The sequence below is a fragment of the Kryptolebias marmoratus genome, linkage group LG3 (assembly GCF_001649575.2).
Source record: "Kryptolebias marmoratus isolate JLee-2015 linkage group LG3, ASM164957v2, whole genome shotgun sequence".
In the NCBI taxonomy this organism is placed as follows: domain Eukaryota; kingdom Metazoa; phylum Chordata; class Actinopteri; order Cyprinodontiformes; family Rivulidae; genus Kryptolebias; species Kryptolebias marmoratus.
The window spans coordinates 28531698-28543917 of NC_051432.1; the positions used below are offsets into that span (position 1 = coordinate 28531698).

General features: G+C 45.6%; 1 protein-coding gene across 2 annotated transcripts in view; it reads right to left on the bottom strand.

Moving 5' to 3' along the window:
* LOC108247817 (ras and Rab interactor 2) overlaps positions 1-12220 on the bottom strand; it is a 29126-nt gene that overhangs the window by 5187 nt on the left and 11719 nt on the right. For both annotated transcript variants that reach the window (XM_017436187.3, XM_025010579.2), the window contains exons 3-8: positions 11616-11710; positions 10935-11106; positions 10742-10856; positions 8434-8506; positions 6915-7006; positions 1778-3064 (exon numbers count right to left, since the gene is read on the bottom strand). In XM_017436187.3, the coding sequence (XP_017291676.1) occupies positions 1778-3064; positions 6915-7006; positions 8434-8506; positions 10742-10856; positions 10935-11106; positions 11616-11710 (1834 nt within the window). The remainder of the gene's footprint in view (positions 1-1777; positions 3065-6914; positions 7007-8433; positions 8507-10741; positions 10857-10934; positions 11107-11615; positions 11711-12220) is intronic.

Sequence of the window (12220 nt, forward strand, 5' to 3'; positions counted from 1 at the left end):
GGACAGATGGCCTCACATCTGACTCCAGAATCAGCCCAAACCATCAGCCCTCCACCACCGTGCTGACAGCTGCAGTGCATTCTGGGTAAACATCTGTCCTCTGCTCTGGTTCTGCTCCAGAAGTCTTCTGGTTCCTTCTTAGAGAGACGAGGCTTTAACCTTTAACCTTTAACCATTGACCTTTGACCTGCTGACTGAGGCCTGTAGAGGCTGTATGGAGCTCATTGCACGGTCTGACCTTCAGGGGAAATCTGTCTTAAATGTTTCCTCCTGTGAATAATCTTCCTCTCTGTAAAACGATGGACTCCAGACGACCTTTGACCCTTCCCAGATTGACGGGCAGGGTCATTGCTGATGTCTTTCCACCCTGGGGTTGTGTTGTGCAGATTTGAATCGTTTTAGAACCCGGTCAGAACCTGGTTTAATGTTTGATCCTCCAGCTGGACTTTCAGCTGCTGATCCTCACCTCCTGCATCTCCACATTTCTCTGAGTGGGAACAAGGCTCCGCTGTTATTGTTTACAATGAACAAAGGACGGGAGACGTGTGCAGACCGTCTCGTACATATTCATGAACAACGCGTCCACTCGAGTCCACGGCCTGAAGCTGAAATCAAACATTTACTGCTTCGGTTGAATCTCATAAAGAGGCAGGAACTGCTTTGTGTTAGGAGAATAAATCTTTTGACATCACAGCTGCAGTCATTGTTTCCACACTTTGAGATGGAATCTGAATGTTTTATAAAACAACCATCATCTGAACGCTGCTGTTCTTTAGCTGACCTTTAGCCACTCTTACATCAAACCGTTCAGCTCGTTCAGCTGACGGCTGCTCCAACTTTATTTACAGTTTTTCCTCATTAAAACACAGAGAAGTTTATAAATCATTAAAACTTTGTTCTGTTTAAAATCTGCCTCATCAAACTGGCTGCTGTTCTCCTTTTAGCTGTCAGCTAGTCTTCTGCTACTTTTAGCTCGAACAACTCAGCTTCATTCAGCGTTCACTTCTCTAATTTACTGAATTTATTTTAAATATTACAACGACAGCAGAAAGTTTCGGCTCGTTTTTATGACAGATTTTTAGAAAGATCTTGAGCTGAGATGAAAAATAAAAGACGTTATAAATCTATAGCTTTCAGGCAGCAGGACACTGATGATCAGCTGCGATAAAATAAATCTGAACTCTCTGCCCTTTAAACGACGGACAGCCAAGAATAACTCCTGGAGGCATTTCTGTAACTGAACACCAAACCTGAGACAAAGAGTCGATGATTAAAAACCTTTTCAGAGGAAGCTACAATCACTTTTACTTCCCAAATATAAAGAATGACAAGTTTTAATTATTTACAATTACTGAGAAACATTAAACTTTAATTTAAATACAGCGTGAGCTGAAATACCAACAGAGGGTTTAATTTCTATTTATCCATAACTGAACAGATATCTGTTCTGCTCTTTAAACAACATTGAGAGGCTGAGAAGACAAATGTTGGATTTAATTTGATTATCAGCCTCTGTGTTGAGTCTGCAGCAGCTGGATGATGTTATTTCTCCTGCTAACATGCTAACTCCTGTAGCTTGTTGCAAACAGAGTAAACTGTGACTGGGAATGGACAACTTAGGAGACAACGGCCTTTTCTGAAAGAGCAGAAACGTTTTGGGGAATTCTCCCAGGAATAAACGACGACTCGGAGCAGCCGGAAGGAGACGGGCGCTCCGCTCGGCGCTCCGTCTGACCGGAGGAACAACACAAGCAAACTTTAAAACCTGAAGACTCACCGATCTGGTCCTCAGGTATCAGGGACTCTATGGGCGGGTCCAGCTCCGAGGTCTGGCGCAGGTAGGCCTTCATCTGCGTCATGAACTGCCTGACTGTCTGCAGGAAGTCCATCCCTGACGTGTGGCAGCTCCGGTTCTCCTGAACGAAGCTGACGTAGTCCTGAACCAGGCAGCCGAAGTACGTGCTCTTGTTCCGGGACAACTCGGTGACCCGTTTGACGGCCCGTTTCTCCGGCGTCATGAGGGAGCTGAGCATCCCGCTCACCTTACTGAAGCGTCCCTTCAGAGAGCGGGGCAGGACGAAGGAGCCGCCGTTCAGGCTCACGCCGACCCGTCGTCTTCGTGCTTTATAGGACGGACGGAAACGTGTTTCCAGGTCGGCCTCCAGGCTGACACCGTAGTCCTCGTCCTCCTCTTCGTCCCCATCCTCGTCTTCGTCGCTGCTGTCGTCCACCGGGTCCTGATGGCTGGGGGTTGGGGCCAGGTTCAGGGAGAACCCGGGGGAGCGGGAGTTATCCAGCGAGTCGGAGGAGGACGTGGACATGCTCATGTCGCTGAGCCGCTGGTGGCCCCTCTCCTGAGGACCCTCAGCGTCGTTGGCCAGCTTGTCGGCAGCCAGTGGCGGCTGGCAGCGGGGCAGGTTGGCTCGAGACAGAGCCTTGGCGATGGTCTCATCATCCAGGGCGATGTGGCAGCGGTGGGCTTCCAGATCGGGCTTCTTGGGCCGCGGAGGCGGAGCGTTTGGGGAGGGGGTGCTTTTGGACGGGCTGCTGGATTTGGTGCCCATTGATGGGCGAGGAGGTGCTGGACGCCGGCTGGAGGACTGCTGCCTGGGGGTCGCCACGTCCAGCATGCTCTTGGGTCTGTTGGTACCTGGTGGAGGCCCGGGTGGAGATGGAGCTGGCCGGCGGCGAGGCATAGAGCGAGGGGGAGGGGGGCGAGGAGGAGGGGGACAGGATTTACTGTTCAGCTTGACCTGGTCCACGTTTCGGCTCCTGGTTGGCGGCTCCAGTTCAGCTGTTTCCTCTGCTTTGGGCCGTGGAGGTGTGCGGGGGTGGGTCTGCAGAAAGAGCGGGTTCACGAAACACAGGGGTCCACTGGAATACCTGCCCCCCTGCTGACATGAAGGAGGAGGCGTGTGCAGCTGGAGGGTGGGAGGCGCGCTGTCACTGTGAGCGCCGACCTCCCCGCTCCTGTTGGACCGCTCCGGGCTGAGGGTCCGGCTCAGAGGGTGGCAGGGCCGGCGCGAGGAGCGCCGCTGGCTGCACAGGGCCGAGTCCCAGAAGGCTGGAAGACACAGAAACACTCACGAGTCAGCAGCAAAAACAGGACGAGACAAAAACAGAACCTGGAGGTCCTAAAAACACCAAACGGGTCCACTGTTCCTCAGATAAATCCTCAGGTTTCCCAGAGTTCTGTCCGTGTGCCCGCCCGCCCGTCGGCTCTGATCCTCTGAACAGAGACTAACATTCAGAGGGAGTTGACCATGCAAATGACGGAGGGAGGGGGAGGACACTGAACACACAGTTCCAGTTCCACCACTCCCCACTTCCTGCTCTGGAGTTCCCTGCAGCTCCTGGCTGAGTTTCAGGATCCTTTTCTCTGGTTTTGATCCTTTTGTTGAGCTGCCTTATATGAGCTTCCTTGTGTAAAACCGGAGGCGCGTTTGAGCTGTAATAACTTCTTTAAACACAAAAGTTCTTCTGTTTTTACAGGACAACAAGAACTCTAAAGGCGTGGACACAGAGATGACTCATGCGTCTATAAAAGGAAACTCTCAGATTTCTGGTGGAGCAGCTTAGCTGCCTGATCAAACCTGCGGAGTCCGGAGGATAAAACCTGCTGTTCTGACCAGTTTCAATCCGCTCAACTAAAATAACTGTTCAGATAAGATCAGATCTTATCGGCTTCTCCTTCCACAGAAATGATCTGAGACGACCTCAACTCCGCTGTCACAGAGGATATAAAGAGTCGACACCTCACTGTTAAAACCTCATGTAAAAAGTAAATAAATACTTTCAAAACTCTCTTCTTTTAATGTGAATCATTTCCTGTAGAAGTCGAGGTAAAAACTAAAGCTGCTGGAAGTATAAAAATATAACAAATAAAAACGAAATAGGCCAGTTGCATAAGTGTGCACACCCTTAAACTAATAAAACACCTGATTTATTTCCAAGACATTCATTTCCTTCTGGTGAAGTTTGAAATAAAGGCTTAGTTTGAGGCCAAAATAAACAAATACCTGAAACTGAGTCTCAAAGCAACCCCACATCATGATGCTGCCACTACCATGCTTCACTGTGGGGGAGCCTCAGCCCCGACCCAAACAGACCTTTTGGAGTTCAGCTTCAGGTTCTTTACTCTTTATTTCTCTGCAGATCGTGTGACTCAAGCTTCCATTTGTTTACATTCAGCGCAGACCCGCATTTCAGAGTAAACTCTTTCAAACTGAGCTGTTTGATGTCGATCAGGAAACCATCTTTTACTGTTTGAGTTCACGAGTAGCTTTAAGGGTGTGCACACTTATGCATCCAGCATATTGTCTCTTTTTTACTTTTTATATTTTTCATCATAACAGATTTGTTTTCCAGTTGAGCTGGAAAGGATATGTGCCACAGAAAAGGTGTTAGACCACGATCCATCTAAATGATGGATCGTGGTCTAACACCAGTAATCATCTGGTCTGTTCACCTTTAAAGTTGACAGGATTTATTCACATTTACTTCCTGAATTAGTGAGGGTTTGTTATAAACATATTTTCTGTAATAATGATTGTTGGTAAGCTGGTTAAATATAGATTAATTAAAGCCAATAAGTTGCGTTCAGAGGCGTCGTTAGTCTCAGTTTTTTATAGTTTTTCCATCTAAGGACATTTTTTGTCAAGACATGAGACAAAGGAAACAATCAGACCTCAGGTTCTCAGGGACAATTATAATAATTGTCAAACTGAGTCACTGGCTAACAATGATTAGTACTTTCTGAGACTTTCATTAAAGTCCAGCCACTGGTTCATGAGATATTTTGCTAACAGAAGAAACAAGAAAATACAGAATGAGTCTATAAACAGATAAATAAACAGAAATGAGTCTGAAATACGCCGCAGTGAAACGAAGACCGACTGACAGACGTATAAACAAGCTAACAGCGCTGAAAATAACTATTTATAATAAATAAAACTGACCCCAGGCCAGCGTAACCACACTCACCGTGAAGCTTTGACTTCAGGCTTTAAATAGAAGCTCCTGAGTGTTTCTCTTAATGACAGGCTGAGTTTTAAATAAAGCTCAGAGGCTGGGTCACACAGCGACTCAGACTCCCGCCCACGTCCAGGAATGTGGCTCCATCTGTGAGCCGCACACACACGCCGCCGCTCTGATGGCATGTGTGTGTTTGAACGGCACGCAGGGCGCTGTAGGTTTCCACTCGCCACGCCCTTTTCTCTGTTCGCCGTCGGCCTCCACTCCGGGAAGCTGACAGCAGCTGAGATGAGTCACTGAAGCGGAAACATCAGCTACCGGAACGATCCGCGCAGAAAAAACTAATGTTGGAACGAGAATCCCTCAACTTTCCTCTCTGAACCCCGTCAGCAATGTGAGGCTTTTATTTTGTAATCATCTCAACTTACGAAACATTTTGAAGCATAAACTGTAAAGTCTAGTTTTTTGGAAACCTTAGAGCAGTGGTCTCCAATCCTGGTCCTCAGGGCCTCCATCCTGCAGGTTTTACTTGTTCCTCTGCTCCAACACACCTGATCTGAATCAATGGGTGATTAACAGGCTTCTGCAGAACACGAAGAGGTGATTTAATCATGAATCAGGTGTGTTGGAGCAGAGAAACAGGTAAAACCTGCAGGATGGTGGCCCTGAGGACCAGGACTGGAGACCCCCGGTTTAGAGTGTGACATCATCAGACTCTAAGTTCAACATCTGGTGGTAAAATTGACTAAAACTGTCAAAGTTAACCTGTGATTATCTCAAAACTCCAGTCCAGTCATTAGACTCCAAACGGGACCGGGTTGGGTAGATCCTGTTGTTGTTCTCGGTGAATTATCCTCACATTTCCTCCACATCGAACGCTGCGCTGCGGCACGTTTCACCGATGTTTTTACCGATTTCCTCCAAAGCTGCAGAACTCAACCTTATTTCCCCTCAGAGGAAATCTGCTTTGCAGGCAGGTGAAAGAAGAGCGAATCAAATGAATGTTTTTGTAAAATCTGACAGGATCGAACACGAAACGCAGCAGAACAGGAACTAAAGGACGCTCTGACATTAAAAGTTTCTGTGTTTTGCACTGAGAGGTAAGAATTAAAACAATCAGCCATCACATGACAGTGACACAACGTGTTGAAATTACACACCAGCATTCAGACAAAAATAGGAAGTAAGCTTCTGGTTTTTGTATTTTTTTCCAAGGATTCCTTTCCTCAAATGAGGAAGCATAAAGACATGACAAAACAGAAAAAAATCTAATTTTGCTTGAATTAGGACCCTGGTTTGATTTTTCAGTTAAATTATAGTTTCGTTTCCTCCTTCTTTCGTGTTTTCTTTGACAGAACCTAAAACTAAAATCATTTTAGGCTGAAAAACGCCTCTTTTTGGTAAAACCTGGATAACAGCGAGATATTGTTAGACGACGAGCTCAAAGGATGAGTCGGGAGTGACTCTCAGCTACGACCACAGCAAATATCTGTAACCATGCCTGAGTGTTTCTGAAGGTCCAGAGAATACTTCCTGCACATTTCATTCAAATTCATCCACTGGTTCATAAGATATTTTGCTAACAGACACACACAGGCAAAATAGAAACATGAAAAGACTAAATTAAAAAATAAAAATAAATCCTGGGGCTTGCTTCCTGTTTCCTTTTTCAGGAATGATGAAGTTATCAGGTTTGTTTGAGGTTCGGTTTCCAAAAAGTAACAAATACTTCCATTGTTTTTTTTTTTTTTTTATAAAATAACAATTTATTCTGTCAGCTCTAAGCAAAGTGATGAAGATGAGTTTAATGTTTAGTTTTATTCAGCCAAATTAAAAATCGCAGCTTTGCTTCGTGTTTCTGCAGGAGAAATAAAATCCTGCAGGTAATCATCTGAGCACGCATCTCGTTTGTTCGAGTAATTCTCTGAGCGATGAGCTACCTGCTCCCAGTTGAGCCACCTCCTCCAGCTCTTTCTGCGTCTTCGCCGATGCAATGGCTTCTGGGAGTCTGAGTACGAACGGCAGCACATCCCTAAGAGAGCGAGGAGATAAAAACACAAAAGACGTGTTGTGAGGACAAACAGGAGAACCGTCTGTTTGAGGGTTTCGGTGCAGAACTCGTTGTCATGTGACCCCGATGCCCCGATGAAAAACTGTCGATGCCAACAGTTTGGTTGGTAAAAACATCCTGAGAGTTGGCACACAGAGAAGTGAAAACACTCTTTGTTTCCATTACACAGCCACACACACACACACACACACACACGCCTTCACGGCGACTCTCAGATCCTCACCGAGTGTTTGAGACATTTCAGCTTCCATCATGGAGCAGAGAGGTTTACTGACAGAGCCAAGCTTTCTGTGTTATCTGCTTCAATAAAACCAGAAAAGCTCCACTCAGAGTCAACAGGAAGTTAACAGGAAGTAAACAGGAAGTACCACTGTGGCTTTGATTTTACTCAACTCGGAGTAACATCATTTAAGACCATTTGGACACAGAGAGGATCAACAAAAATCACAATCAGTCAAAGATTTTCCACCTCTCATCCACCTTCATATACAGGATGGATTAAAGAGGTTTTATTTTCCTAAACTGGAAACTTTCTGTCCTACTGAGCTCAATGATGAGATCTGACATGTGTGTGTTTGGGTTCTTTCACAAAACGGCCTCAAACACCGTCTTCTTGCTGTCTCTGACTGTCCAGACGGAGACGGACACGTCCCACACAGACGTGAGCTTTCAGAAATGAAGCGAGCACTGAGGAACCAGACGAGGCGAGGAGCGAAACACTTCGAATGTGTGACGACGTCGCTTTCAAAACAGGATGAATTTAAATTTTAACATTTCAGGATCGATCCCTTCACGGCGTCAGGTTGGCAGGAGAGCGCAGACTCACCCTAAACAACACAATCCAAACACGAGCGAAACAGGAAGCAGGACACGAGCAGGGTTTAGGAACGGGAGGTAATTAGTGGAAGTGGGCACAGGTGAGATGATGACGGAGCCAGGAGCAGGTGGAGATGGGCGTGGCAGAAGCGAGTGATGACTGAGGCACAGAAACGAGACATGAAGACAAGAAAAGAAACAAAAAAACCCAAACTCTGACACACTGTTTGTTTCTCCCACTTCAGGTCGTTTGAAGCTTGTTAATTAATTAATTAACTCAGTTTAACGATTCTCTTTATGGTTAACTCATTGTTTTAACTAAATGTAAAGTTGCTGTCGGTCTTTCAGTAATAATCTGTTTGCAGCCGGGCGGAACCAGAAACCATCTCTTCATCTCCTGACGGAGCCACCTGAGCGTTTCCACCTCGCCTAACGACATGCGTTAGTTTGGACCCCCCTCGCCGCCTCGGCCCTTTCAGAAATCAGGCGGCCATCTTTCTTTCTTTTCTTCTGCTTGTTTGTGAGGAGCGTTTATTTGCTGTTGATTACTGACGGAGCGACAGACGACTCACCTGCTGACGCAGTAGAAGGCCACCAGGTGGAACAGATCTGCAAAACTGATCCCAGATCCCTCCAGAGAAAAAACTGCAGACAAACAAAACAGACGATTAAATCCAATTCATCTCCAACATTATCATCATCCTTAGTGTGTCTGTTAGCAAAATATCCTGGACAACTGAACAGATTTGAGTAAAACTCACTGGATGAACAGATTTATACCACGAGCTTCTAAAATCACAGAAACAAGAATGTGTTCTTCTTTCTGATCCTGGTCTTAGCTTTAAATGTCTTTAAATTTAAATTATTCTCCACACTTTAATTATATTCAGTTTTAGCCTTAATCAGAAGTATTAAAATAAAAACATCTGATCACATGCTGGTTTAAAATCTGACACGTTCAGCTGTGTTCTCCATCTCCTTATTTAGATCACATTAAAAGTAAAATAACTTTAGTTTTATTATATGATTATAACTATAATCCAATCACTAATAAGCAAAATGTGATTTTATTTAGGCAGAGAAAATAATAGTATTCACATGTTTTATTACAGTTTTTAAATAAATCTTGTTTTTGTTTTAAAACCATGAAGCTGTGATATTTTTCACTGATCTCCAGCTGATTGATTCAAGATGGCCGCCACAGCCAACACATGGGCGTGTGGTAGCAGCTGAGAGTCTTCACGTCTCACTCAGGTTAATTAAAGTTTAAAGTCTGCTGTGGAGGCGGCGGGTGATATGCATTCCTTGATGACAGGCCTTTAATTCATTCAGGCTGTGATGTCACAGCATCGGCAGACGGCAGTCATAGCGATTCAGTTTGGAGAAGTCAAAGCTGGAACCTGATCCAACATGGCCGCTCAGCGCTCTGTTGGTGATCATGTTCCTGCTCAGGTTTTCTCAGGTTATTGTTTTATCTGCCGGCTCTTTGCAGACGTGTCAGCGTTCAGCACCTCCTCGCCACAAAAAGGAGCGAGCAGCTGGAAGGAGCTGACCTACATCTGAAGGCGCCTCCTCCTCCTCCCGCCCCGCCCCCGAGCCGTAATTTAAGCTGGGAGAAGTCTGCGGTCACATGCTGCCAGACGGGTTTGGACAAAATTACAAGTAAAAGCTGCAGTTTTGTTTTTGTTTGTTTTTAAAGGAACTCCTGCGGTATCACAGGTTCGAGCCCAGGCCTGTCCTATCTGTCATGTGGGTTCGTTCGCTGTGGCGAACCCAGAAGAAGACGGCGGCGGCGTCTCGTTGGACTCCAGAACCTTCAGGTCAACATCAGCAGCTGCCTGAAATGTTTCCTCCTGGGAAGAATCTTCCTCTCTGGACTCCAAATGACCTTTGACCCTTCCCAGGTTGATTCTCTGAGGTCATTGCTGATGTCTTTCCGCCCTGACGTTGTGTTAACACACACCTGGAGCTCCAGAACCTGCTGACCCTGAAGCTGGAACCAGTTTTGCAGATTTAACTTTTAGTTCCTGTTTAATAAACAACAAACCTGTTAATAAAAACCTACTGGGTGTTTCTGTTCACCTCAGGTTAGATCTGAATCGTTTTATAACCTCGTAAAGATCTGAATCTGTTTATTATGTCCTCACATCCTAGGACTGAAAGACGGGGGACTTTCTGTTTCAGGACAACAACCAAACTTACTGAAAGTATTTCTCCACAACTCATTCGGTTTGGAGTAAATATGGAAATAAATCAATAAAAGCTAAAATCAGACAGTTTTCCTTTGTTATTATTCTAAATGTTTGAAATAAACCTCCAGACTTCTCACCAACTGAAAACATTTGATGCTTCATGAAACCAAACATCCAGCATGAAGAGCAAGGACTGCTGAACAGCTAGAATCCTGGGTCAACATTCAGGTCCAGATGTTTACAGACTGAGGAGATGCTTCAGAGGGAAACATCTGGAACGACTTTAAAGAGACGAGATGCTGCCAAAACTTTAAAATTACTTCTTTTTTTTTCCTAAAACTGGTTCAGTTTCTTAGTTTAAATGTTTGTGAATAAAATACAGATTTATGAGATTTTAAAATCTGTTTTTATTTATATTTTACGCAACATCTGAACTGTTTTTAGATTTAATCCTTTAATTCTAATAACTTCGTTCAAAAAGCCTGAAATGAAACTTTTTGTTTCGGCTGGCTGCTCTGCCTCTGGACACACTTTCGTTTCTTCTTCTCTGCGCGGGTTTATCTCTGTTCGCGACATGCAGAAGCTAACAGGAAGTGGCTCCAGTGACTTCCTGAGTCCGAGTCAGAGCGACGACTCAGATTTTCAGTTTGGACTCTGTGGTCCCGATGAAACGGACGGCCGGACTTACAGAACTGAGTCTCTCTGACGGGGAAGTGGCTGATGGGACTTTCTGACTGATTCTCCTCCAGACGAACAGAAAGAACCTTCCTCTGCAGAGCCGCTGACTTCCTGACCAGGAACACCTGCACCGAGACACGAAGAGAAGCAGACATGAAGTCCTCTCAGGTGGTGCTGAAGGACACACCTCTGTGACCTCTCACCCCCGCCGGCTGTTTGAGCAGGATACCAGCGGCCTCCTCTTCACTGACCCCCAGCAGCAACCACACCGGGTGGGTTTCAGTCAGCCGCTCCAGCACGCTCATCCTCCTCCGTAACGAGTCGTACCCAGAATCCCTTTCACCTCCGGACCCCGGACACTGCTGATGCTGCAGCCTGAGGAGGAGACAGTTACTCCAAATATAACAAAGAAGTGAACAATCATCAGCAGATCAGAGAAATCTGACTTCAGTAAAAAAACATTTTCTGAGATTTTCAGTCATTCAGTTTTTTTATTTAAACCTTTATTTTAATTAAAAGCAGACATCTTGAACTGAATATTGAATATTTTAACACAAGGCGTACTTTTACGTACAGTAGTAGTAGTTTTAAGCAGTTCGAAGCGAGATCCAAACATTCAAGCACTTTCAAGGATTTCCAGGACCCAAATAAACCCACTGAGCAGCACCATCGTTAACAAATATGGTTTTAAGATTCTGTTTCTGGGTCTGTTAGTTATCAGGAATGACCGATTCTCATCATTGGGATTTAAATGATGTGAAATTTGTTCTTTAACTTTGTTAAAAATAAAACTTGATCTTAATTAAAGAAAGAATAAATCAAGTTCAGCCAATAAAACTGAGAGGCTTAATAGCGGTCAGGTGGGCAGATTTCTCAGAACTTACCCTCGTAAGTCCACGGGCTCTCCGTCCAGAGCCGGGGACGTCTGGACCATCTCCTTCTTCAGCTCGCCGATCTCTGATGCGAACGTGTCGATCAGCTGGAAGAAGAAGGAAAAAGAAGCTGAGACTGAAAGACGAAGCAGGCAGAAAACGAGACCCGCAAACTTCAAAACAAGACTCGGACCGGGCAACAGGAGAACAAAAGAGAAGGAAGTCATTTTTCTGAGTGTTATATTCTGCAGACAGGAAACACGGAGACGGACCAGAGTTCAGGAAATGACCAATGGCGACGGCGGCGTTCAGAGGGGGAGGATTCCCAGAGACAGGAAGGACAGAACGAGTTAAAGATCCGTCTCAGCTCAGATTCACACAGATAAGTCTCGTTAAAGTCTGCGGTAATTATACTAAACAAATACTGCTGGGGACAGAACATCACCAGGACCAGTTCATTTAAACTGGGTGGAGCCTGAGGCTGAGGGTTCGAGTCCAGGCTGAGGGTTCGAGTCCGGGCTGAGGGTTCGAGTCCAGGCTGAGGGTTCGAGTCCAGGCTGAGGGTTCGAGTCCGGGCTGCCGGTTCGAGTCCAGGCTGAGGGTTCGAGTCCAGGCTG